The sequence below is a fragment of the Pithys albifrons genome, chromosome 2 (genome assembly GCF_047495875.1).
Source record: "Pithys albifrons albifrons isolate INPA30051 chromosome 2, PitAlb_v1, whole genome shotgun sequence".
Classification (NCBI taxonomy): domain Eukaryota; kingdom Metazoa; phylum Chordata; class Aves; order Passeriformes; family Thamnophilidae; genus Pithys; species Pithys albifrons.
This window is the reverse complement of record NC_092459.1, coordinates 103,256,606-103,283,216: the sequence shown is the minus strand read 5'-3', so window position 1 is coordinate 103,283,216 and position 26,611 is coordinate 103,256,606. Positions and strand designations below refer to the sequence as shown.

Here is a 26,611-nt window from a genome sequence, read left to right as displayed (position 1 = left end):
CCAACTGCCCAAGTACAGAGAAAAACTGTTCCTCCCCCCAACCAGCCAAGAGAAAAAGAGGGAGAGGGAAAAAAACCCCTCCAAACTAGGTTTATGCTGAAACTTACTATATGTATTTATATAGAAGAGAAAATTAAAACTGCAATATATCACACACTTACACAAGTTATGTATAACAAGAAATAACTTCCCACTCCCCAGTTAATACAAAATCTGTTACTCTAGATTCATAAGCACTCTAAAAGACACCCAGCAAAGAACAAAAAGAGCAACAACAAAATGTTTCTACTTCCCTGAAACTCAAACAAAATGCAAGTAGCGGCAGCAGGAGCAGGGGCCTAGCACAGCAGAACAGCTGTAGCATGTCCTGCTTCTACTTCAGCCATGGTGGAACTGACCTAACACCTCCCACTGCTGCACGCATATCTTAGGTATGCATCATCTGGTATGAAATATTTCCTTGATTACCCAGTCAGGTGATAGATAGATAAGCTGATAATGCTGTGTTGAAGTCAGTGTATATATGGTGACTTGCATCAGTTGAACACTTGTCTGTGGATATTTTAGTCTTAATTCCTGAAATTATTATTATAGCTGTGAGTTCAGATCCTTAATCTTGTAATCTGGAAATAGTAACTTCCTATTACTCTCATTAATTTAGTCTGCATTTCCATCTAGCTAAAGATAGGGATAATTTCACTTTTAGGAAAAGTAAAGTCTATTGGTTGCGGTTTGTATGGCAAAGAGCAGTATAGCAATAGGAAATATTTTAAAACACTTAATATTCAAGGAAATATTACATCACTGACAACATAAAGACATAATATAGGGACCATATCTTCCAAAAGTATACATGTCATTCTCAATGGAGGATTATGGAGTTACCTCAGTATATGGAATAATTGTGTGGTTTATACTACTTCACATTGCTGTAGATGAGTAAGAGGTTCCTGAAGTCAAAGCTTAAGAAACCATAAAAATAGAGCATGGAGAGAAGAAATAGATAGATGCAATTACAGTTCCTCTTAAGAATTTAAATCTGCTATCAATATTATTACCTGTAAACCATTCTAAAGATAAAAAAAAAAGATTTTTTAAAAAGTCATACCTAGTGGACTACTCTGAAAAAATAATTTCTTAGTGTTAATCATGTGGTAGTGGGTCTGGATGTTTAAAGTATATTATAGATATTTCAGAAACTGCAACAAAGCATGTATTTAGTAAAGGAGACTTGGCCCATTCTAAGGAGTCCACGATTGCTTAGCTAAAGTATTTCTAAAAATGGCTGCTTTGTTTTATTTAGTAAATTACTCATGAATATAAGACTACTTCAATATTTATTGCCTTAATCAGGGAAGGATATGTGCAGACACTTTCTTGGGGGCTGATGAGAGGCTGATGAGAACCTCTGAAATGTTGCAAGGATACATAAACCAGATATAGAGCTTTCTCTTTGTTCTGTTTCACACATGCATGCAATCAAGTGTGTACACACACATAATACTGACACTCTTTGATGAATTCTTAGGAAGGCAGAGAAGCCTGCAATCTAGCTGTACTGCTGTGGTGGGGGGTTTTGTTGTCATTTTTAAAGGGTTTGTTTGCTTTTTGTTTGGTTTTGTGTTTCTTTTTTTTTTTTTACATGATCCACTGGAAAATGTATTTGGAGAGGAGATGACCTATAATGATGTTCTGTTGAAACAAGTGATAGTTGGCTCGCTAAAAACCAGAAGGAAAATAATGACATGAAAATTGTCCCTGTTCAGAAGCAGTAAGCAAAGATTATGTATAATTGGACAGTTATGAATCAATGAAACTGCATACTTTTTCATGCATCTTGGCAAAAATTCAAGCTTCCTAAGTATAAGAAATCAGGATCAGAACACTTCTGGAATAAAATAATTATTTTCTTTAACTTTGTATGTTCTCAGATGGAACACAGTAGCTTTGATCTTTCCATTTGAAATATATGCCATTTCAGTCCAAAAGCTTTTCTGAAATAAAATGGAAAAAAACCTTCACTTTCCTTTTCAAGAAGAGGAGTACTAAATTTAAACATTTATTTCATAAGTATATAGCAGAAGAAATAATTGTGAATGACCAGATTTTGCTATTGTGTATTCTGCAGTTGTGTGAGTCCACTGTTAAGACTACAGTCTGGTAAGAAAAATGTTCCTAGCTTTAATTTTGTATTGTGTTACAGGTTCCTGTTTCTGGGTCCTCTGCTACTTTTCATTTTTTTGTTCTACTTTCTGCATATCTCTTCAATGCTACTTCCATATTTCCTAGATCTTGTAATGGCCTCCTGTTGGATAGGTTTTTCACACTCCTGTAGTGAGACTGATTCTTGAGAATTTGATGGGTCTGATATTGCAGCTGTGAATTTGATTAGATATAATAGTGAGATTTATTTTTATCCAACTCTTCTTGGTTTTTTCATCACAATTTCTTGCATCATTTAGGCGCTTTACATTTTTTTAGATGTATTGTCTGGGTCAAGAATCTGGAATAGAAACATAGATTGATTGGTTTAAAATCTGTATGCAGAATATTACAGAAAAGTTCCACAAAGCAGGAAGATAATGCCAAAGGTTTCAGAAAAGACTCACATCTTTCAGAAGTGTAGTTTGAGAGAATTGTCTTGACTGGAAATGCAGCTATCAGCAGTGGAGGAGTGAGATACAAGTTTATTTTCAAGTTGTGCAAATTCAGTTGCAATATGGATCAAAGAAAACTGTTTCTTTGAAGAGCAGTGGACAGGGAATTACTGACAAGAGAGTGTCCTGCTGAAAAGAAATTCAATAGTTTTGATGATCTCTAATGAATTTAATAAATGAGGGGAAAATCTTGAGATACTTTACATGCTACCAAAAAGGCAAAATAATTTCTCCAAAGGGAATTATAAGCAGAGGAACTTGCTCTGGAGATTTCTCTCACTCATCACATCAGTGCAAATTACCAAGGAGAAAAACAAGAAATTATGAGTACTAGGAGACTTGTCAAGAGTGTAACAGATAGAAATTTACAAAGACATATCTTTAGGAAGGGACAGGGTATTTCTGTTCCTTCCTATCGTCAGTAAGAAAAGATCATAACCCCAACCCTCTCCTATGCTGAGATTATACTTTCCTCCATCACAGCTATTGCAAGCAAATTTTGCTCAAGTTTTAGATTGGTATTTTGAAGTACATTCTTTCAATCATGTTTTAGCTCAATTTTGAAAGTTTCGGGCACAGATGTCCAAATCTGTTCACTGTGTGCTTCTTCATTTAGTACACACAAGTGGCTGCATGTAAGTTCAAACACGACACCACAGTATTCAACTATCTCAACCATTCAGGGGTAACCTACAGAGAAGTAAAATCTTTTACAGGTTGATGTTGAGAGTACTGTTCACTAAAATATTGTAATTAAGTAAAGAATTTATATGACTTGAAACTGGAAGTTTCAAAGCTAAATAACATCATTGAAAGTTTAATCCTGGAAGAACAGACTGCTTAATGAATACTACTGAGCCCACTGGGTACAGGAGCATGGCAATGTTTGAATTTCATGCATGTTACAAGTAATGATAAACAATATGGCACAACCTTAGGAAAGAAAGTCTAATCATGAAAATTTTTGTCAATGTCAAAAGCTGACAAATACTCACATGGATATATATATACACACATGTGTACATCAGCTAAAAGTTCGTATATCAGAGACCATTCTTCCAAAGCCAAAGTGGATAATGCAACTTCCTTTCTTTCCTACTCATCTGAAATCTTTGTGCTTGCTGCATTTCCCTTTCTTGAATTCATTGAGACTTGTTTTGTGATGTAGTAGAGGAATTTATGGTGCAGTGAGATTTGCTTTCTTATTCATTTGTTTACCGTTGGCCTAGATAAGGTTGGTAATTCTCATTTTTGTTTTCTAAGAAATGCAACAAACAGGCAAATAGACCTGTCATCTCTAGTAATATCACATGAACCAAGAAAGGGTGTTGATAAGAAATTTACTCCTATTTATTTCTGTACCAACATGAGTAAGGGGAGGCCTAGAGGAGAATGTTTTTATTTCTGCAGTTTAACAATTTCCAGAACAAATGTTAGCATGCAGAAGTCCTATTCATAGGAATATAAAGATGAAAGGGACTGCAGAACATTATCACAGTCCTGAAAAGAAAAATAGATTACATTTAAGTAGTTCTAGGAAAACTTGTGTTTATGCTGTTCTGAAATAATTCTAACAGTGGAGGCTCTACCATCGTCCAGGTAATCTTTTATAGCAACTCGCTATCCTTACTGTTGAGAGGGTTTTTGCAAATATTCACTCTGAATATTAATTGCTGCAATTTAGCACATTTCTTTTTGTCCTGTACATAACTGTGATTGAGAACAGGTGATTTCCTTATTCTTTTGAAACAGCCTTTCATACATTTAAAGGCTGTCATCATGTTCAGTCTCAGTTGTCTCCTTTCTAGCCTAATTCTTTCAAACTTTACTGATGAAGCTCATGTTCTCTAGACTCTTGTCATGTGTCTCTCCTCACATTTTTCTCAATAGGCTCACATTTTACTGGAGTGTAATGTCCAGATTTGTACCTGTATTCCTACTGAAGCTTTATCAAAGCTGAGCTGATGGGAAGAATGAATCCACATTTTTGCAGTCTGTACTTGTGTTTGTACATCAATATGCTGTGAGCAGAGGCCGACTCACGGTGTCACCCTGAAACACATTCAGATATGGAGGCTCACACTATAAGTAGGCAATTAAAAAGAAAAGATAAAACATTCAGTAATGTTTTATCCTTCCACATATCTATTAGACAAATATGATAAATGTTTATTCAAGATTGGTGGACTGAAAAGATATGGGGAAAACATCCTTTTGCTGTTTACCACAAGACATCAGTGATCAACAGTTACTACTTTTGGAGTGCTTGCCTCATCCCCTTCATCAACAATTGGAGATCTGGTAATCTTTCTTGTCAGGAGAGAAATATTCATAGCAGATTAATGGCCAGGTTTATGTTAATGCTCTGGGTTTTCTCAATCCTTATGTTTATAGTCACTCAGGTCAGAAAATTTCCTAATAAGGTTTATGTGTCTATGGCTAAACATTGATGAAATACCTGCTGATCTCATCACTGTAACCAAAAACCTGAATAGTTTGTCCTGTTCATATGAAGAAATGAAATTAGAGATTCTAAATAAATTAACAAAACCTTAACTGCTGCTTACCACTTGGGTCTGTATTGAGTAGTGAAATAGGAATTTCCCGCTGTTGGTCATATTTACAATGAACATTTTCCTGAACTGTACTGGAAAGGAATAAACAACCTTCTTCAAATGCATAATTAGAATATTCCTTCTGGAAAACTAATTTTGCAAATCTGCTTATTTCTGAGCTTCTTCAGTAGAATGAAGCCTTTACTATCTTGCTTACATATTATAATTCTCCTTTGATGAAAAAAAAACCAAATGCAAACTAACAATGATGCATTTTAGAGACGAAAATAATTTTTTCATATACTGAGTTGCATAATTGAAGCTCATCTTGAGAAGTTACTTTAGAAGTTTTTAAGGTTGTAAGCTGTTTCCCCCTGTGCAGTTCAATAACTCATTACCAGTTAAATATCATTATATGTATAGATCCAGTGTTCTGGAAGAATTCTGCAAGTAACAAAGACACTTCTGGGATATACTGTGTAGTTAATGGATATTTATTTTAAGGACATAACATTGCTCTAAATCTCTTTTTGCATTAATTATAAATTGATCATCAGTGCAAATAGGTAAAAATTAAAAATGGCTTCTAATAATTTATAGCTCTTATTGATTTTGCTGGAATGATTTAACACAAAGGTAGTGTCCAGATCTTTGGCTTGTGTAAATTCCATTCGGGTCAGTGGGATGTTTGTTGAAACCATCCAACAACCTGTCTTTCAACTCTGATTTTGTGATTTTCTATATCGGAATCCCCTATATTTGTCCTTAGGAAAAGAACAGAATATATGTATCATCAGATATTCTGTCTCATTAAGTTCATTTTCTTTGGCTTCTGTAGTAGCTTAATTTTTCTTACCCTAACAACAGGCCTGCTCAAAGAAGTACAACATAAAGGGTTTTATCTGTGTTATTGATTGGCTAGAAAGTGATGTGTTTGGGACTACTGGAGCTTCTCCGGTGACTATTTATTTATATTGGGAGGGGAAAAATCAGTATTACTTGGAAAAAAAATAACTAGAACTTTCATTTAACATTAAAAAAGAGGGTATTGCTTAATCCCTGAAGTAGGAAATTGCTTTTCTGCATGATCCATTGCCTTCATACTGTTTCTGGCTGTTGGTGCTGAAGGAAAGAAAAACTGTGTTCTCACTTTTTTTTTTCACCGTAGCTGTTTTCTTATCCTCTACCAAAAAAAAAAATAAAAAAAAAAAAGAAAAGGAAAAAGAAAAAATGGTTGCTAATTTGTTGTTGTTGATGTAAATACAGGAAGGGGAGAGCTTGTGTATGAAAAGATCTTTTTGTCTCAAATGGGCATTTGCAAATATAGAAGCAGAGCAAAACTTTATGTGGGAATCTGAAAAAAGGAGATTAAGGATTTGAAGTAGTATATCAAAGTTGAAGTACATGAACTATTGCTATTCCTTGAGATGCCATTATGGTTTTATACCTAAATTCAGCAGCATGTTCCCAGAAGATGAATGTTGCTAAGGAATGTTTTTTGTTGTGTTCTGATCTTGTACATATATAGAGAGAAAGAATATGGCAATTAAAAGCAAAAGGCATAGCTGGCTGACAATGATAGTATCTTGTTTCACCTTGCTTAAGAGTCATATTTTTTGTTAAAAGCACCTCTTGTTTTATTGTTTCTAATATGCACTACAAAAATATAGTATGTTACAGCTCAGTGCTGGAACACACAAACGGCATGATTATTTAACTTTGGAAGTTACAATACTTTATTAATTATTCCCTGACATTGTCAGGGCAGGTCACAGAATGTATTTTAGAGCAATTATAAGTTTTCACCAGTGGTTTTAAATTTTCTCTTAGAAACAGCAGTAGAAGTTGTATTTTCTCATTTCCTATCAGTGGTGACTCTTCTTTTCTTTTTTTAATCTGAATACTTTTCTATTTTTTAATCCATATACTCTAGCAACTCATAAACAAAGGTTATGCCAGTAAAATAGCAGTCTGAATATAATTGTGATAGTGAGGTTTTGATACTGATCTGATGCAAAAGAGGTACACATAGGTTTTATTTTGAGTTTTCGCTTGTGCTAACTATATGAGGAAAATTGCAAGACCACACCATATGCCCAATAAAAGCTTCATTAGAAAGGCATTAGTAGAATCCAACTTGCTCTGTGGTTTATTTTATTTAGAATGTAATCAGGTAAGTTCATTAGTTTGCAGACTTAATGTTTTCTACTGTATCTCAAAGCAACCAGTAGCAATTCCACAGAGACTCCACAGATCTCGCTAACACCTGTCAAGATAAATGCATGGCTCTCTAGGGGAATCACCTTGGCAACACAATTGAGGGGATCTAGAAAAAAAAGTAAGTCTTTCACACACAAAAGAGTGTTACATGGTATAAACTTGATTAATGATTTTTCGTATGCCTCTGAGGTCATATATCTCTTTAAAGTAGAAGAAAAAGTCAAATCAATCTCCAAAGAACAAATATTTTGGAATGTGCAGTAGTGCATTTGAAATGTGTTTTAAAGAACTTGACGGATGTAGAATAATTATGTAATTTGAATTGAGCCTCAAAAAGGCTGTCTGAGACCAGCAATTCAGTCTCCATCCCCCTAGGGCTAATATATTAGATTACAAGGATTATTGTAGTGGCAGTATTTGTGCCACTGCATTTAGGATTATGTCAACATTTCCATTGTAAACTTGTATGTTCAGAGGTTCATAACTCAGCTGTAGGAAATTTGCTTGGCACTACAAATATGGTTTCTGCACAATGGTGACACTTTTTGTAGAGGTAAGGGCAGAGTGGGGAGAAAGAAGCTTAAAGCTAAGTAAGTATTTGAACATTTTAGAGTTATGAATGCCAAAAGTTAGGGCCATCCACCTACAACTCTGCTTTTTAAATTCAGTTATTTCTGCACCTGACTTGTAATGCTACTGCTGTCTGGAGTCTAAAGCAATATATTGCACTGGACAAATAGCGTGCTGTACCTTATCCCTTTCTTTGCCAATATTGTTGCAGGACTAACATGTTCAGGGAAAACAGGAGATGGAACTCCACTGTACATCTTCTCCACAAAGACAAGCAGGATGGGGGATGTCATGTGATGTTCATGAGTCATACTGAGTGATATCTTAGAATACTGTCAGGAAAACCTGCTTAAAAATGCACTCCTGAATTTAGGTACTACATGAACATTATTTAGGGCTCTCTTGGCCACTAGCAGGCTTCCCCGCCCCCACCCCCAACCCCCCCAAAAAAGGACAATTTTGTCTTGCAATGTCTTTAACATCAGTGTCCCCATTTTGTGGCAGTTGCATTATTGTGAGCCTTGCCTTGATATGGTGTTTAATATCTGTTATTGGGCATGCTAAACAATATCAAGAGTTGCAAACAACTGTATGACACACACACTTTTTCTGTTTCTGGAGGTCTTTATGCAAAGCCGATTTGTTCATATACTTAATATGCTTGTACTGGATACAAAAGAGCATATTACTTGGCTCTGTTATTGGCATTTGTCATCAAAGTTCTTGATGGGTAATTTACAACCTATTTTTATGGTGGGGGTTTTTTTGTCCCTAGCTGGAGTATTTGCTGAGGAGTTCAAATCAGTAGCATTGAAGCTGCATCAGGGATCTTTTCTGCAGCAATGCAGTGCTAATTCCTGCAGCAGCACTGGTAGATATCAGAGACTTTTTTAGGTTATGCAGCAGTGTAATTGCCCACAGAATTAAGTGTTTATGCAGTAGTCCTAAGAGGACATAACTACAGCCTGCTCTGTTTGAAACAGGACTACAAATCTCTTAAATGCCTCTATGTGTATACATCTGGATTTGGCCTTAATTCCTGTGATTTTATATCGGAGTGAAATGGGGAACCAACCCAAAGTGCTAGAACCCTTTGTGCAAAGTTATACTGAAAACAAAAAAAACAAAACCCAGACAAAATATGAAATTAAGTGGCATTTCAGCAGAAGACAAGCCCTGGTGGACTAAGGAGGGGCAAGGAAAACCTCCATTCTCTGTTGGACTTGGAGGGAAATACAGTTAACAAAGACAAGGAGAAGGCTGAGGTACTTAACACCTACTTTGCCTCAGTTTTCACCAGTAAGACAGGTGGCCCTCAAGACAACTGGCCTCTGGAGCTGGTAGACAGAAGGAGGGAGCTGAATAGCCCCCCTGTATTCCAGGAGGAAAGAGTTAGTGACTTACTGAGGCAACTGGATCCTCACAAGTCTATGGGACCAGATGGAATCCATCCCAGGGTGATGAGGGAGCTGGCAGAAGAGCTTCCCAAGCTGCTCTCCATCACCCTCCAACAGTACTGCCTCACTGGGGAGGTCCCAGATGATTGGAGGTTGGCGAATGTCACCTCAATCCACAAAAAGGGCTACAAGGCTGACCCAGGCAACTACAGGCCTGTCAGCCTGACCTCCGTGCCTGGCAGGATTATGGAGCAGATCATCCTAGGTACGGACAAAGGATTAGACCCAGCCAGCATGGGTTTAGGAGGGGCAGGACCTGTCTGACCAACCTGATCTCATTTTACGATCAGGTGACCCACCTGGTGGATGAGGGGAAGGCTGTGGATGTGGTCTATCTAGACTTCAGCAAGGCCTGTGACACTGTCTCCCATAATATACTCCTGGAAAAGCTGGTAGACCATGGCTTGGTCATGGCTCTGCTGGGTTAGCAGCTGGCAGGAGGGCCAGGCCCAGAGAGTGCTGCTGAACAGAGCTGCATCCAGCTGGTGGCTGGTCACTAGTGGTGTTCCCCAGGGGTCTGTGTTGGGTCCAGTCCTTTTTAACATCTTTATTGATGATTTAGATGAGGGGATTGAGTCCATCATCAGCAAATATGCTGATGACACCAAGTTGGAAGGGAGTGTCGACCTGCTGGAAGGCAGGAGGGCTCTGCAGAGGGATCTGGATAGACTTGAGAGATGGGCTGATTCCAATGGGATGAAATTCAATAAGGCCAAGTGCCAGGTCATGCACTTTGGCCACAATAACCCCATGCAGCACTACAGGCTGGGGACAGAGTGGCTGGAAAGCAGCCAGGCGGAAAGGGACCTGGGGTTCGTATTTGACAGGAAGCTCAACATGAGCCAACAGTGTGCCCAGGTGGCCAAGAAGGCCAATGGGATCCTGTCCTGTATCAAAAATAGCGTGGCCAGCAGGACCAGGGCAGTGATCCTTCCCCTGTACTCTGCGTTGGTGAGGCCACGCCTTGAGTACTGTGTTCAGTTCTGGACCCCTCAGTTCAGGAAAGATATTGAGGTGCTGGAGCAGGTCCAGAGAAGAGTAACAAGGCTGGTGAAGGGACTGGAGTATAAGGCCTATGGGGAGAGGCTGAGGAAGCTGGGCTTGTTTAGCCCGGAGAAGAGGACGCTTAGAGGTGACCTCAGCACTGTCTAGAACTATCTGAAGGGAATTTCTAGCCAGATGGGGGCTGGTCTCTTCTCCAAGGCACTCAGCAACAGGACAAGGGGGCACGGGCTTAAGCTCTGCCAGGGGAAATTTAAGTTGGATATCAGAAAAAAAATTCTTTCCAGAGAGAGTAATCAGGCATCGAAATGGCCTGCCTAGAGAGGTGGTGGATTCACCATCCCTGGAGGTTTGTAAATTGAGATTGGACATGGCACTGAGTGTCATGATCTAGTAAACGGACTGGAGTTGGACCAAGGGTTGGACTTGATTATCTCAGAGGTCTTTTCCAACCCAGTTGATTTTATGATTCTATGATTCTATGAGCCATCCTCTTCCAGATGGGTCAAATCAGGGCTAACAGAAGTAAGGGCAGAGAGACATGGCAAAGTGCTCTGATGACTTATGGACTAAAAAGAGCTGTTTCAGACTAAGAAGAGCCTTCTTTTTGGGAGTCAAAATTCCCCATTGAAAAATGTTCTCCACCAGCTGCTTCTGTTCTAACTTGAAAGGATTTGGTTTATGGTTTCAATGAAATGAAATAAAATAAACATCAGCTTTCTTTTGACAGCAAGAAATAGAGAGAAAGATAGTCCTTTATACACACAGAGTCAAGAAACATTTATTATGAAGATTTAAGCCTATTTGAATAGACAAAAAGACTTACTAACTGTACTAGGATTTATTTTGTACTATACATAGGGAATAGCTGCACTACAGAGAAAGCAGCCTAAGTATTTCTGTTGTAAACTGCCCTTCCTTATATGATCATCAAAATTTTGGATTTCTCTCTATTTTATGACTGCACAAATACTCCATACTCCACAAATCCTCCTAGAATTATATTTATTACCCTAGAAGTCTCAAAGTATTTTGTATGATAAAGTTTATTGGCTTAAAGTAAAGGGGTTCTGCCCTAGGTTATGTAGGGTTAGGACACAAACTGGACACAGATGACAGGCCTTGGTTTAGTATCTTGCAATTTATTGGCTTTCTAAAGAAACATTCTCTTCTGTTTAAAAGAGGAAAGTAAACATATCCAGTGTTATAAAACCTACAGTGTATAGGTCATTAAATTTAGCAGAATTTGTAGTGGTTACAAGGAAGTATTAGGTTTTTTCTTCTCTAAGCTGCCGTCTGTTGGATGGATGAACAAAAATTCTGGCCTGCTTAACTGTAATCACAAAAGATCCACGTGTTTTGAAATAAAGTGAGATTTCAGACCTAGTAGTGGAGAAAAGCTGTAATGTAAAAAAAATAGGCAGTGTTTTGCATAGTTAATTGCATAGTATTCCTTTAATATAGACATGTATCTGAGGAGGTGTGTGAGCCTCACAAAAGGCCTCTCAGAACTGTGTCTGTGTGAACTAGGACGTCATGACAAAGGTGTTTTTCTATGTGAGTTTACTGAACAGCACTTATATTTCAGGAGTTTAAGAGTGGATGTTGCAACACTAACTGCAGGATTAACTAGAAGTGGCCAGAGAAGACTGATTGCATAACATGACACTTAACCAAACAGAGCCCTGAATTTAACTTACAAGTTCTGCTGGCCTAAGGCAGGGTCTGCATTTTAGTTTTGCTGGTGTTGCTGAAGTTGTCCATCTCAACTGATATACATGTACTGCTGAAGAAAGAGAGATGGTCACACAAGTAAGAAGTATCTGATTTTATCTGAGGAAGTCATGTAAATTATCCCTGAGGAAGTTCTTTTTTGGTTTGTATAAATCTTTAGGAGCATTTAGTGTTCATAGGATAATTACACTAGAAGAAATCAGGGAAAAATGTGTTTTACAATTTGGGGTATTCTTGCTCATGAACTGAAGAACCTACTGGTATTAACAGAATTCATTTTTTAGAAATACCTTGATGAAAAGTCACATTTACTGCCAACATGACCTGCACAGGGTGTAAGTGTTAAATGGGGCTAAATTCACTGAGCTAAGTTTTTGAGATACTAAAAACTATACTATGAACACTACAGTTTATTTTCACACTTTATTTTCTATGCTTACAACTGGACATTTGTTTATAAACAGTTGTTTATGCCTTTCATACCACTTCCTTCTTTGAGTGAACCTTCATAGACTGATACTACAATGTTGATTGTGTTGGGAGTACATGATCATGTGCCCTTGGGGATTAAAACTTTGATTAGTCCTCAGCTAACAAAGAATTCATATATTTATATCAGCAGGAGGTATAAAAGGCAAGCATTTTAAATAAGAAATGCTGCTTACCATCAGTTTTCATAATGTTGACTTGCAGCTGCTTTTAACTTTTGCTTGTCATTAAAAAGCCTAACTCCAAGTGCCTAAACACCCAATTGACCTTTTGAAAGAGAACCGTAGTATCATGGAACTATTTAGGTTGGAAGAGACCTTTAAGATGATCATGAGCCTAACACTGCCAAGTCTGCCACTAAACCATGTACCTAAGTGCCACATAAAATCATAGAATAGTTTGGGTTGGAAGGGACCTTAAAGATCACCTAGTTCCAACCCCCTCTGCCATAGGCAGGGACAAATCCCACTAGACCAGATTGCTCAAAGCCCCATCCAGCCTGGTCTTGAACACTTCCATGGATGGGGTATCCACAACTGGAGAACCTGTTCCAATGTCTCACCACCCGTACAACAAAGAGTTTCTTCCCACTATCTAATCTAAATCTCTACAAGTCTTGTTTTAAATATATTCAGGGATGGTTACTTAGCCACTTTCCTGGACAGCCTGTTCCCTCTGGGCGGCCTATTCCTGTTCCAATACTTGACAATACTTGGGTTGCAGAAATTTTTCCAAATATCAAATTGAAACTTCCCCTAGTGTGACTTGAGGCCATTTCCTCTTGTTCTGTCACTTGTTACCCTACAACCTCCTTTGCATGCAAAAAATATAAGTATCTGACTACCAGGATTTCAATCCAATTGGAAAGAAGTCCTTGCTATTACCACAAAACCCTCAAACCAACCAACCAACAAACCCAAAACAAACAAACAACCCTCCCCCAAAAGACAGCATAGTAAGGAGAGGATTTTTATTTCTGGCATGTCCTTCTTTTGCTTTCCTGTCCCCATATGCCTTTCACTTGCTTTCATACACTTCATTCTTCGCCTTCCCACTATTATTTTAATTTTTAATCTTTTAATGACATTTTCTGCATATTGCTTCTTCGCATTTCTCACCCATGCACTGCATTAGATTACCTTTCTCCTCCCTGAAACTTGGATAGTCCCTCTCTTGTTTGTGGTTCAGAGTGCAGAGCCAAAAAAATGTCAAATTGTATTAAAATTAGAGCTACTACATCCAAGGTGCTGAGCACATTGCCAGATCCAGAAAGGAAACCTACTTAGGAAGCAGTCAGCCCATTCAGGTTTTAATAGGGTATTTAAAGAAGAGTTAGATGCCTAAATAGCTTTGTGAAGTTTGGCCTCTGTGTCCACAGCTCTTGGTCTGGGTACACAGCAGCAAAACAATCCATTAATTTGCCAGTCCCTAAGTAGTGTTTAACATCATAAAGTAACGCCTAAAAATGATCCATTATAGTCTATCTGATGAAAAAAAAACCTTCTCTAAGTAGTCTCTAAACAGAAATTTAAACTACAAACTTTAGTGGCAGTTATGTGTGTGCACTGCATAAATAGTACACATTTAATAAAGTCAGGCACTTAAACATTCCTTTTATATTCAGTAAAATATTAAACGACGTACTTTTGAAGTACCTAAACATTTTATACATTTGTTCTTGGTATTTAAGCACTTTAAGACTCTATGACACAGTAGATGGCAGATGGAGGAAGACTTTGGATTAAGTGCTCAAACTACAAGCAACAAAACTGAGAAGAGTGCTTGCACAAAGTCCTACTTAATCCAAAGTGTATCTTCAACCAAAGTTGAAAAAACTATGCTCAGGCTGGAAAGGATCTGTGGAAAACCTCTGTTGCAAGGTTACACCTTCCCTCCATGGGGAGCCAGTCATGCTTTCCTGGATGCCAGCAGGGAAACTCCCACTGTAAGGTAGCACAATACAACTCTTGATGGCAGCCTTAAAACAGCTGAACAAAAGTTGGTCTAGACAGGACTGAACGACTGCAATGTGAACTGTATCGTTACACGGCTGGCAATACCGGTTTCCTATTCCAGGGAAGTGATAACAATTTTAAGTTTCTCGTCTGTAGAATGACTAAGAATAATGAATAGTCAGTTAACTACTGCCTGTTTCTAAAACGGCAGCAACATCTGAACGTTTTCCTGAAAAACTGGTTCCAGTGACTGAAATATTTCTTTTGTTTCCCGAGTCCAACTGATAGAAAACCTAGTGGTATTTATGGATTGAATTTCTAACACACATTCCTTGTGTGATCAGGGGTTTTAATTTTATGAGAACTGGCAAATCCAGGCTGACATCTCTTTCAAGAATTCATTCTTTTTTCCTTCTTTCCTTAACTATGAAACTTACGAGAATTTTTGTCTTTTATTTTTTAGGAGGTCACAGTGCATGGCAGTTGCAAGCTGATAGTTTGGAAAATTGATGTTTCTTCTTTTTCACTGAGGCTTTTTGAGACAAGTTGGAAAAGTCACTGACTTCATCATAAGTTGCCTCTCTCTGTGACGAGCTAGAGATGTTACCGGCTAACGCCCCGCTCTCAGGAGCACTCCCCCGGGCCGGGGCGCGGTGAGGGCTCCGCAGAGCCCCACCGGGGATCCTCCGCCTCCCGCGCTCGTGCGGGCTTTCTCCCGGTGCGTGTCTACCCTTCCATGCGAGGCATAAAGGGCTCGGGCACTCAGCCTGGTGCTTTCCTCATTGCTTTAAGATCTTGTCATAATTTACCTCGGCGCCTTGGCAAAACTCTGAATACGTGGCGAAGCTGCGTTATGGTGCATCCAGGTGGGCACGGGCGTGAGCAGCACCGCCCCCGGGGCAGGGCAGGGGCTGCTGCTTGCTCGCCCCTGCTCAGGGGCTTCAGGGTGTTTTCACCTCCGTGTGCGGTCCCCGTTTCTGTCGCCGTGGGGGTAGCAATCCGCCCTGGGCTGAGGAGAGCTGGGGCGAAACGCCTTTCTCTTTCTTCAGCCTACGCAGCTCAGGAAAGGTTGTGACTTCCCTTCGCATCCGCGTGAATTAGCGCCTAGGCAAATTACAGCGGTTTTCGTTTAAATTAACGGGATATGTATAAAAAACCATTCTCACGCCCACCGCTCGCCCTCTCGCTTTCACGCATCCGCACCCCGCACCCATGATCTCATGCTGCTGAAGGCATGGCACAAGATAAACGGCAGGCTGGGAGCGGGGAAAGGAGGGAGGGAGAGGAGGGCCGGGAGTGTGCGGCTCGCACACCCTGCTGTGCCCAGGTGCGGTACTGCAGGAACTGCTCCTCCGCGCCCGGCTCCGGGGGGCGCCGAACCTGCCGAGGGGTGATGGGTTTGCCTTTGGATAACGACCCTCTTGGTTTTAAACGTGGCAGCTCCCACCGTTGCCTCTGTGTGTGTGCGGGAGTAGAGTAGCCCTCCCCCGTTTTCGGGGTAGGCGTGGGGCGAGAACCTCGGCGGGGCTCCGCACTCGGGGGGCGATGCGGGAACTGCCGGCGCCGCCCTGCAGCTGCGTGGGGAACGGCGGGAGCTATGCCCGGAAAGGCTCTTTTCAGCCCAGTTTGCGGCCACATCTGCGGTGGGCGGCTGAGATGCGGTAGTTGAGTAGTGCCGGAGAAAATCTCGGTAACTCTTTGTTCAGCGCCGTGTGTGTAATTACCGGATAATCAAAGCCGTTGCTTGAACAGACAAGAGGGAAACATCGGATGGGCGAAGTTTAGGCCAATTAGAAGACCCGAAATCGTTCTTTTTAAGATGAAAGTGGGTTTTCAAGACACTGGTACCTCTGAACTATCGGAGGAGGGGAAATGCTCCCGCTGTGCTGTTGACTTCACGGCGCGGGTGGGTGGCGGGTGGGGAAGAGCGGCGTGTGTGTGTGTGTGTGTGTGTGTGTGTCCCCTCCGCACCGCCCGAGCCGTGTTCTGACAGTGCGCGGCTCCCGAAAGGCTGAGGAGAGGCAGCGCGACCGTGTGGGAGCTGAACTCAGCCTCCCTCTTTAACATAGGCTCGTCCTCTGCATTGCATCCAAGCCTCAGCGATTTGCTGTTCGGAGACTGCAGATTTGCATAGCCCTGCTCCTCACAAGCATGCTTATTTTTATTTTTTTTATTCCCCCCCCCCCCCCTCAGCTTCTTTCATAAGCGTGCACTGTTCTCTCTGAAAACATCCTTGGTTATTACTGTCAATAGCCAGACCACTGAGGTTGCCGGCGCAGCCTGATTATTGTCTGGCGGCGTGTGCGAGTGTGTGTGTGTGCGCGAGCGTGAGTGTGTGCGCGCCGGGAGAGAGCTCGCTCGGTTGAGGGCTCACCAGTTTGGAGATGAATGGAGGGAAGAGCAGCAGTTTGATTTTTCTCTGCTTTCCCAGCGCTGGCTGATGGAGTGGCATCGCCGTTTTTGGTTTTTTTTTAGTAGAAATGTGGCATGCTTGGCTACACTGTGGATTACTGAGGATGGGGGAATGCTTGACACTCTTGTAGCCCTTGCAACTGTGGAGTATTGTTAATGAGCACCAGCCCCGCGAAAGCTGAAACTAGCGATTGTCTGGGCGCGGGGCTTTTCCCTTCTTCCACCCTTTTGCGAAGGCTCTGAACTGCCTGGATTCTCTACCTCTGACTATGTCTTGGATTGTTTTGGGTAGAAGAAGACCTGGACAAAAGGATCCTCATAGGCTTTCCCAAAGGGAAGAGATGGCTCGCCTGGTGCGGTGAGCTACAGCTAGCGCCGCGACCGTGTGTGGGAGCGCCTCTGTCCAAAGTTTCCCTCCGTTGCTGTGGCTGCTGCTCCTCCCGAGGACGCCGCGGGCCGGCTCGCCGCACACCGGAGGATGGGGGTGCTCCTTAGGGGCAGCCCGGAGCCGGGACCCGCCAGCAGCGGCAGCAGCAGCGCCGGCGGCCGCTTGGCCCTGCTCTGGATAGTCCCGCTCACTCTCAGCGGCCTCCTTGGGGTGGCGTGGGGCGCCTCCAGTTTGGGCGCTCACCACATTCATCATTTCCACGGCAGCAGCAAACATCATTCAGTGCCTATCGCTATCTACAGGTCACCGGCTTCCTTGCGAGGCGGACACGGTGGGTTTGAATGCCGCTCGGTGCCCTGCGCTGTCGGGTGTGCGCCGCCCCGCAGAGGTCAGGCGCGGGCTGCGGGACTCCGCGGGCCGGGGCTGCCGCCAAGCTCGGTGGGAGGAAGAAGAGCGCCGCGGAAAGGCGGGAGAAGGTCTCGGCTGCGGGGCCGGTCCCACCAAGAACCTCGTTGGGCGGGGTTGGGGCCCGTCCCGCCGCTCCCGGCTCGGGGATGAGGAGCGGGGGACAGTGCCTGGGCCTCCCGAGGCCACCGGGCATCCCTTGGCGGCGTGTCTGTGCTGTAGGCCCCTTGGAGTCCCTGCGGGGTCGGCAGGCGCGGGGCAAGCGACGGAAGGGAGGCTCCTCCGCACCCCTCTGCTACCCACCCCGCCGCAAAGGGAGCCGGATGGAAAGCCTGGTCCGGCGACGCCTCCGCCGCTCGGAGCCGCGGCCCCGGGTGGGAGCGCCCTGGCAGCGCTGGCCTTCGCCCCCCCCCGTTGACGCCCCCTCCCTGCCCCAGCCCGAGAACGCACACTCCGGAACAAGCCGCCCCCAGGGCGCTCGGGTGCCCCGGCACGGAGCGAGGGGCGGGGAGGGAGCTAGTCAGTTGCTTAAACCGCTGGTGATGATCGTACTCTTTCCAGTTCGTTACCTTGATCGAAAGTCGATGAACTAAAGCAAAGGTCAGCTTATTATGCGGGGAATCGGGAAAGCAGTAGACGCCTGGGCAGTGAGGAAGGGAAGTGATGCCCGCCGTAGCGGGCAGCAAAGGGACAGAGATAAAATTCTTTACAGGTGCAAATACATTTTGCTTGAGAATGACAGTGCTCCGGTACTTAGTTTTTGAAGTGACAGGAAGCTGCTTCAGTGCCCTTTGAAGAGCCCTGTGCAGTTCTTCCCTTTCTTTTTGTATGCATACTTATGAGAACCTGCACATCAATACGTGAAGAATAGGTGTCCATATATATACTCGAAAGTATCAAAAGCTGTAAAAGAAAACGAAATACTAGGCTGTGTTTTAAGGATTTAAGCCTCCCTTTGTCTCCGAGGAAGGAAAGGAAAAAAGATAAAGAAACCCCCTTATTGGCTTCTGATTAGATTATACAGCTTCATTCTTCTTCATTTTCTCATCTTTCCATGCTTTACTTGCACGATCATGGGATGCCACTTACAAGCTTTGTAAGATCTTATGCTTAACCGTTGCTTCTCTGTGCAAGATGACCTAGTTGCAGGCACGAGGTAGTTAGGTATTATTGGATTTTTTTTTTCAGTGATTAACAGTGCTGGTGTTAGTGGAAACGCTAACATTGTTTACCTGAAAATTCCCTCTGTGTCCTAAATACACTTCAATACACAATTGCTGGAAAAGACAAAGTGCACAGAAATAGCTTTTTGTAAGCATTTTTATTATTTTTTTTAAGTCATATAACTGGTTGAATTAAAAAACAAACAAACAAACAAAAAACCAAAACAAAGCAAAAGCAACCAAAACCAAAACCTCAAAAATCAAAAAATTAAACCACCACTTGAGAAATTCAGGCCACCACTCTTCTCTGTAGTGCACTGAGGCAGTGCAAGATAGAGAATGCTGCATGTTCTGTACTGTATGTGCTAAAGGGGAAAAGTAAAGATATATGTGTGTTCACATATATGTATATGATTATTATTCTTTCAGGTTCTGCCCATATAGCAATATCATATAGGGGCTTGCTGTTCGTCTGAGGGAAAGTTGAAGGATTAGGGGGGAAAGAAACATGATTGTGGAGGTACCAGGTACAATTCCTTAGAAAGCTTTTTAAAATCACACCTTTTGCCAGTTTTTTAAAAAATTACCTTAGACCCAGTCAAAAGGTGATGGTGTAAAAAGGCAGCTTTCTTGGGAGAAATAAGTCTTGTTGAAGAAAATGAAAGGGGAAGTGGTGGAGCTGCCACTTAAGGACTTCACAGGGAAGCCCAGGAGCCTCTCCAGAAGTTAGGTAACTGATTTTATAAAAAGAAGGATGTTCCATGTCATAAAAAGGCATTTCAGAATGTTTATTGCTAACTCCAAATGTCTTTGCTTTTCTGTGTTTATGAGAAATTCTGCTATCTGATAGCATTTTAAAACATTTAATTCCTTTGATTATTAATTCTTCAGAGAGGTGTTCCCATTTGCTTCTGTAAGCCTGACAGAAGCATTTCTCGTTCTGGCTGGTCAGGGTTGGACACAGTTCCTGTGGAGCCCATTACTGCATCTCTAAGCATCAGTCAGTGGGAACTAGATGCTGGATGAGGGGTGGGAGGGGGAGGGTGCTTATTCCTCACCTGCCCTTCTCCAGTGTCCCTAGCCTCTGCTGGCTTTGCCAGATGAGAGTGAGAATTTGATTCTCAGGCTTGTATCCTTCAGCATTAGCACCATTCAGTTTTGTAGTTATTTTGTTGTAGTCTAATACATTTGTAGATAAACGTTGCAGTCTTTTTGGTGACCTCGTATCAGCTTTCTCGTTACTTTGAAAGCTTTTCTTAGCAACATACTTGCTAAAAGTGGAATAGAACTTTTAGGGCAGTTCAATTAGTCATTCCCAAATGAAAGCATTGCTCTCTAATACCGTGAATTAGAAGTGTCAAATGAAGTAGAAATGATTATTTGTTCAGGCACTCAATAAATGTCACTACAGTCCACAGACATCCACACCCTTCTTCTCTACCCCTGGCACCAGCTAGCCTGGATACCCCCATTCTCTCGGTTTTATTTTTTTTATTCTTTTTTTTTCCTTGAGCCAACCCAATTACAGCTAGTAGTATAAGCAAAGCCAAAAAACCCAGCATGATTGGATTTTTTCCACTTCTGTTGAAAAATCAAACCACAATCTTACTGCTAACACTCTTGTGAGGTAATTTTGCTGGGATTTTGCTTAGTAGTATGATATCATGTGGTTTTAGTGTACAGTACTGTGCCTCACAGAGACATAAACAGAATTCCAAAGAAGAAATTAGCTCACAATATTAAACATAAAATAATTCAACACACACTTTTAATATACTAAAAGTAAAAACTTAAATATCTCTCAAGCTTGACCAAATGATTTTTCAGTTTTGCCTTCTGACTCTCCTTAAACTCATAATGGTGAAAGATGGATGAAAGAGTTCAAACTTTAACCACAAGAAAGAGTAAGAAAATAATACTGTGCATCATGACATCAGCAACATTAGGAAAGTATAGAAAAGTAAGAGAGAGACTAATGTTCACAAATGCAAGTCCTGTGCTGCTCAGCTCTCACCAGTGGTCTCTGTAGGATGCAGGGTATTTGATGATTTATGTCCGTATCTCCTTGATCCATTTAAGGTAGCTATTTCTTTTGTTATAGTTGTATCTACCATGAAGTCTTTATTTGTTATTGTTGTTGTTGTTGTTTTGTTTGTTTAGTTGGTTTGGTTTTTTGTTGTTTTTTGTTGTTGGAGGAGATAGAGTAGTTCATACTGCAGTGCTTCTAGATTATAAAAGCATGGATGGTCCATGGCAAAGCCCATATAAAAGAAAGGAGATTGCAACTTTCTCACTAACTTCAAATGAAGAAAAGCTGTTTCTTTAAGAATCCAGGAACATTACTGGGTCACATGTGAAGGGAAATTTGCATGCTGAATAAGTTAAAAGTGTAGCCATATATATGGCTGCCACCATCCTCATTCACTCCTGCCTTTCTGCAAACACCTCTTTGATCTTTACAGGGCTAGGCCTTTTACGGCCCCACAATTCCTCATTCAGTTACCAAATTACAAGTGCAGCACGTCCATTTCTTCTGGTTGTTTCTTCTGTCTGTGCTCACAGATTTTTTTCAGGCTGTTTTCTGAAAAACACAATTTGTTTCTGGGCTTTTAAAATCTGCCATAGTAGGAGCCAGAAGGTGAATAACAAAAGCTACATGTTCGTATGGTATGTACACGTGCTAGGAAAGAAAACACAAAAATAGGGAGGGAGTGGGGCTCACATGCACATGGACAGAACAGAAAAAGCTGAGCAGTATGTGTCGTAGAGCTTGTGCACTTAAGGACCTGAGTTAACACAGAGATTTGACTCAATGAGGCTTATGACCAAGATGTAAGGAAATGATAGAAGGGTAGCAGAGGCAGTCTGAAGTAGAGAGAAGTTATTACTGGGAGCAGTTATTAAGTGAGTGGTAGTTTGGAATGGGGAGGTGCTAGGGACCTTTGTGATGAAACAGTAGAGGGATTTAAGAGGTTGAGCTTCAGCAGAAAAGTTCCTGAGTGGGAAGAAGGTTTTGTGGAAAATGAGCATTTTGAGGAATAAAAATGAAAATGTTTTGGAGATGAGAGCTTAAGATGGTGTGTTATCATTGCACATCCCCTCCTCCAGTATTTTCTGTCCAGAACATGATAGGGCAGCAGGGACATGCATATTGATCTCTCACTTCTGAGACAGGACAGCTTCTTTCAGTCTATGCTTTACTGCTGTTGCTGAAGCTCACATGCACTGGATTAATCCACATTATGTCCATTTAGAGAGAATCCTGTAGCAGAATCACTAGCTTGCCATTACTGCAGTACCTGACAGCGGGTTGGATCAGGCAGCCCTTGTTCAGCAAAGATGCTTGTTGAACTCCACAGGAGTTTTCAACAAATAAAACCAGCAGGACAAAAATTGCAACACTGCACTGAAATAATTTATATCACCGTTGTGAAAAATATGACCAAAACATCTTTGAAAGATGTTCATATCATGTATAAAAGCATTGTATTTTTGTAATAAAACCCCAACTTATTAGTGTAGGTAAGAATAATTTCATGGCCTTTTAATATTATTTTTTCTTTTTAAAAAATATACCGGAATTGCTATTTCTGCATATAATGATAATAAACCATATAGTTTTAGGGATTAGGGAAAATGAAATGGTATTTTTAAGGTATAATGTGCTTATATTGTAGAAAAGGGTTATATTTTGATTAAAACATCAAATGTAAATGTTTCCAGATGTTCAAACATTGTTGCTCAGTGTGATGTTAGTGGTAGAAGTGTCATCTTCATCTCACAATTGCCTTTTTTAATATTTTTTTTCAAACCTGTTTGCATATTACAATCTTTTTAAATGTCTGTTTTTCATTCACTGATTTTCAAATAAATACTAGTTCTCCTACTCTGAGTACTTCTTACATCCAACTGAGACATTTTCATGTTTAACACTGTAAAGCATAGCAACTTTTTCAATGTTTTTAAATTATATAAATTTTATATCCCCTTTCAAAGTTTCCAATGTGCTCCATCCATTATTATCCCCATCAGCTGCCAAAGTATTAACATCAGTTGAAATAAAATGAACGACAAAGCAATTTCAGTCAGCATAGTGGTTAATTGGCTGTGCAGTTGGATATGCATATTAGAAAGTGGGGTTTCTATATTATTATTTCTGTCAATATGGCTTGTCAAAGAGGCATGCAGTCTTCAACAGTATTGGGGATAGTCCGGAGTACTGTAATCAAAAGTGGAATGTTGCTTATGGATTTCTGATAAGCATCTTTATACAAGCCGCACCACCTTGATACATGCATAGCTATTGATTGACTGGAGTACCTTTACAAGAGCTAAATAAATAACAACACTCTGTTGTCACTTATCAGCAATACCACTTTTGCCTCAGCCTGCGGAAACCATGTTTTTCTAGATTTAAAGCATGTTCTATTGTCTTTTAATCAAATACTGTTTGAAATTTGTTATCAGAAAAAAATAATTTTGTATTCAGTGCCATGTACTTCCTACTGTTTCTAATTTTCGAAAATGGATCTTTTTCTGCTAGTGGCAAGTTGACTTGACTTTAAGGGAAATTTCCTTCAGCTTCTTCATCTTACTCCAAGGGAGAACTCTATGTGCAAAACTACTATGTGCAGTGTGCATGAGCACAACCAGTTCTACAGGGCTAATATTTTGTCACCTTTCTCACACAGATGGCCATTACTGTGGGTAATCATAGGATAATATGCTTGATTATTGTATTTTCAATGGAGCGGGTAGTGTAGTTCACTAAAGTTTATCTTTTGTCTTCTCCTTGGTCAAACCTTTCAATAGTTCTTAACGTTTTCTGAGTAATCAAGATGACACTACTGACCTGTCTTGTCTTTCCCCAGTTGAGTTAATTTATCTCTCTGGTATTAAGTTTGATGTCTTCAATTTTGTCACAGTATGTGTAACGCATTTTTCTCTCTGGTATTAAGTTTGATGTCTTCAATTTTGTCACAGTATGTGTAACGCATTTTCCTAAGCTAACAACTTCCTTTCTAGTTTGTAAATACAGTGTAGGCAGAGCTGATGGATCTTGCTGTGATAATAAGCTGACCTGTGAATGTAGCTGTGATTATAAGTGGAATGGAACATTCTGATTTGATGAAGGAAAGTTTATTATAAATAAAAACACTGTTCTATAAAGTTAAAAGTAATGAACACAAAGAAGAGAGACTATGTATTTAACCATTATTTAGACATTATTTTCTTTCTGAATAGCTACATGGATGTCTGGAAGTACTTTCTCCACCTCTTTCTCATACCTTTATGTACGTTTGTGCACAAGCATGTGGGTAAACACAAATATGTATCACAGATGTTTCCTTGTAACGAGAAAATGGTCCATCGTGGAAAGTTGAAAATGACAGCATTTCTCTAAGAGTTGAAAATGTTAAAAACTACTTAGTGACAGTATTCATTAACGACAGAAGTAATTGGTCAGAACAACAGAATTAATTTTCCTTCCCCCTTTGTTGACAGCAAAAATTAGCTAGGGAAATAAAGTGGGAAAGGAGAAGGGAAGTATTAGTGCTGCTGGATGTCACTCCACAGGACAGGGATAAGGTAATAGGGAGGATGCCATGCTTAGGAGTAGTCACCATCTCTGGCATGTGGTTATTGAATTGCAGTAAAAAATTGATCTGAATTTCTGTAAGCACTAAACTGACCCAATCCACAAAAATAGCCCAGATTAAGGGTATGATTGGCACATCCACTGTAGGTAGCATAGGAGTCAGGAAAGATTTATTTCTGAGGCTTGGTTGGTTAAAAATAAATGCACATATACAGTAGGTACATGGTATCTGCGATCCTGAATCTCAGAAGACCAGACAGGGTGGATGCTGCAGCAGGATTTACCTGAAGGGCTGAGGTGTGTGCGTAGTCTTGGCTTTTTTTTTTCCATATATTTGAACTGTAAATGGCACAATGAGAAGTCTTCCTTTAAAATAAATAGGTAGGTGTTTCCTGAAGTGCTTGTTGATTTGCTCAGATCATTCTGGTGTTCTGGGCCTATGGAGGGGAGTGCCCTCAGATACCTACTTCAAAATGACAGAAGTGTTAACTCTTTCTTTAGCTCTCTTTTACTGCAGCTGAAAGAAAATGAAAAGAAATGCTAGCATGTTTCTAAAGCAAGTTGACTGCTTTCTAAAGATGTTCTTTTATCCCTGCATATCTGCAGCTGAATTAGGGATTCTTTAATTTACTTAATTAATTTAGCTCATCTGCATTTGTAAAATAAAGAACAGAGAATGACTAGACTTGGTTAAATTTCAAAAAACATGAGAAACTTTCTCTACCTTGAAGAAAAGTCAGATGTAGTCTTAATCCATGTTTGCATTGCAAACTCACTGGAGTTGGTTGACTTTCTAAGTGATAGCAGCTCTAGAGCATTGGGAAGTAGGTGGAGAGGAGATAAGGAGAAATGGCAATGGGCTTGCTCCTCCTGTCTGACCAGTGGAGATGAAGAGATGTGAAACAACAGAGTGCTAAAAAAGGCACTGTTTCTAATCATTGACCCAGACCTGATTTGGTTTTATTGAGGTCAAGCCCAAAATTTCCACTGCATGACCTGATCTGTTTTGCCTCTTTCAGATACGACCTGTCTCAAGCACACAACCCTTCTGCCATGGTCCCCCTCACTAAAACAGTGCTGCTTAAACTGCAAAGAAAATATTGCAAATAATAATGCAAACACATGTATTTTTAAAGTAGATTTGGTGCAGTTAGTGTATATGTTCACTTTATTTCACATGACAAGAATTATGAGGGAGCTTTCAGCAAATGCAATGAATTGCCATATTTATGGAAAACATGTGAGCATGAATTGAATCATGCCTTCATTTTGGGTTTGGATACTCATTGCCCACTGAGAGGAGTTTAGAAGTTGTGACTAAACAACAGATGTAAGATTAGCCCCTTTGGCTGCATCTAAATGGATGTGTCCTAAAATCCTGGTATCCCAGTTGGTCAGAACACACTGTGGCTTCCATCCAAGCCCCATCCTTGTAGTCATCCTCTTCTCAGGCTGGTTTGTGTTTGCAGTTTGCCTAGCTATGGTTTTTAAATCTGCCTGGTGTGTGCACCTTAACCCTGGCATTCAGAGCAGCTCTTGCTTATTATAAAAAAAAAAAAGGAGAAATGCTGTGAATGTCCTTCTTCCTAAATAATCTGCTATATCAAGAGAGATTAAATAAAACATTGTATGGACAACAAAAGGTGTGGATGAAGACTATAATTATAATCTTATTGCTTGAATGTTCTTCCAAGCAACTTTTTATTGCTTGGAAATCCTATGGATGTTGCAGGAGTATGACTGCTCCCTTTATCAATTAGAAGACTATTTTTCAAGCCCTATGTTTAAGAAACATGCAGTATGGTTTTGTTAGAAATTGTAGTCTAGAAGATGTTGTGTATGAGGGTACATAGGCCAAATTATCATTTTGACTGTGCTGACTTCTTATAGAAAATCAGTCACTCACGAAGATTGAAGCCAGAAAAAGTTTTGTGATGTTGATTTTTAACTTTTGTAGAAATCTTCTCATGTTAGCTCATAAAGCTTGCTTTTCATCACTCAGCAT

General features: G+C 40.7%; 1 protein-coding gene across 37 annotated transcripts in view; it reads left to right on the top strand.

The window, feature by feature from the left end:
- The window catches only part of NRXN1 (neurexin 1), a 726,520-nt gene that overhangs the window by 425,572 nt on the left and 274,337 nt on the right, over positions 1–26,611 (top strand). For 2 of the 37 annotated variants that reach the window (XM_071580707.1, XM_071580700.1), the window contains exon 1: positions 16,935–17,770. The exons of 33 other annotated variants lie outside the window; for them this stretch is intronic. In XM_071580707.1, the coding sequence (XP_071436808.1) occupies positions 17,530–17,770 (241 nt within the window). In that variant the 5' untranslated portion in view covers positions 16,935–17,529. Of the gene's footprint in view, positions 1–16,934; positions 17,771–26,611 lie in introns of those variants that run through there. 2 more of the 37 variants (XM_071580723.1, XM_071580715.1) reach the window with 2 other exon arrangements.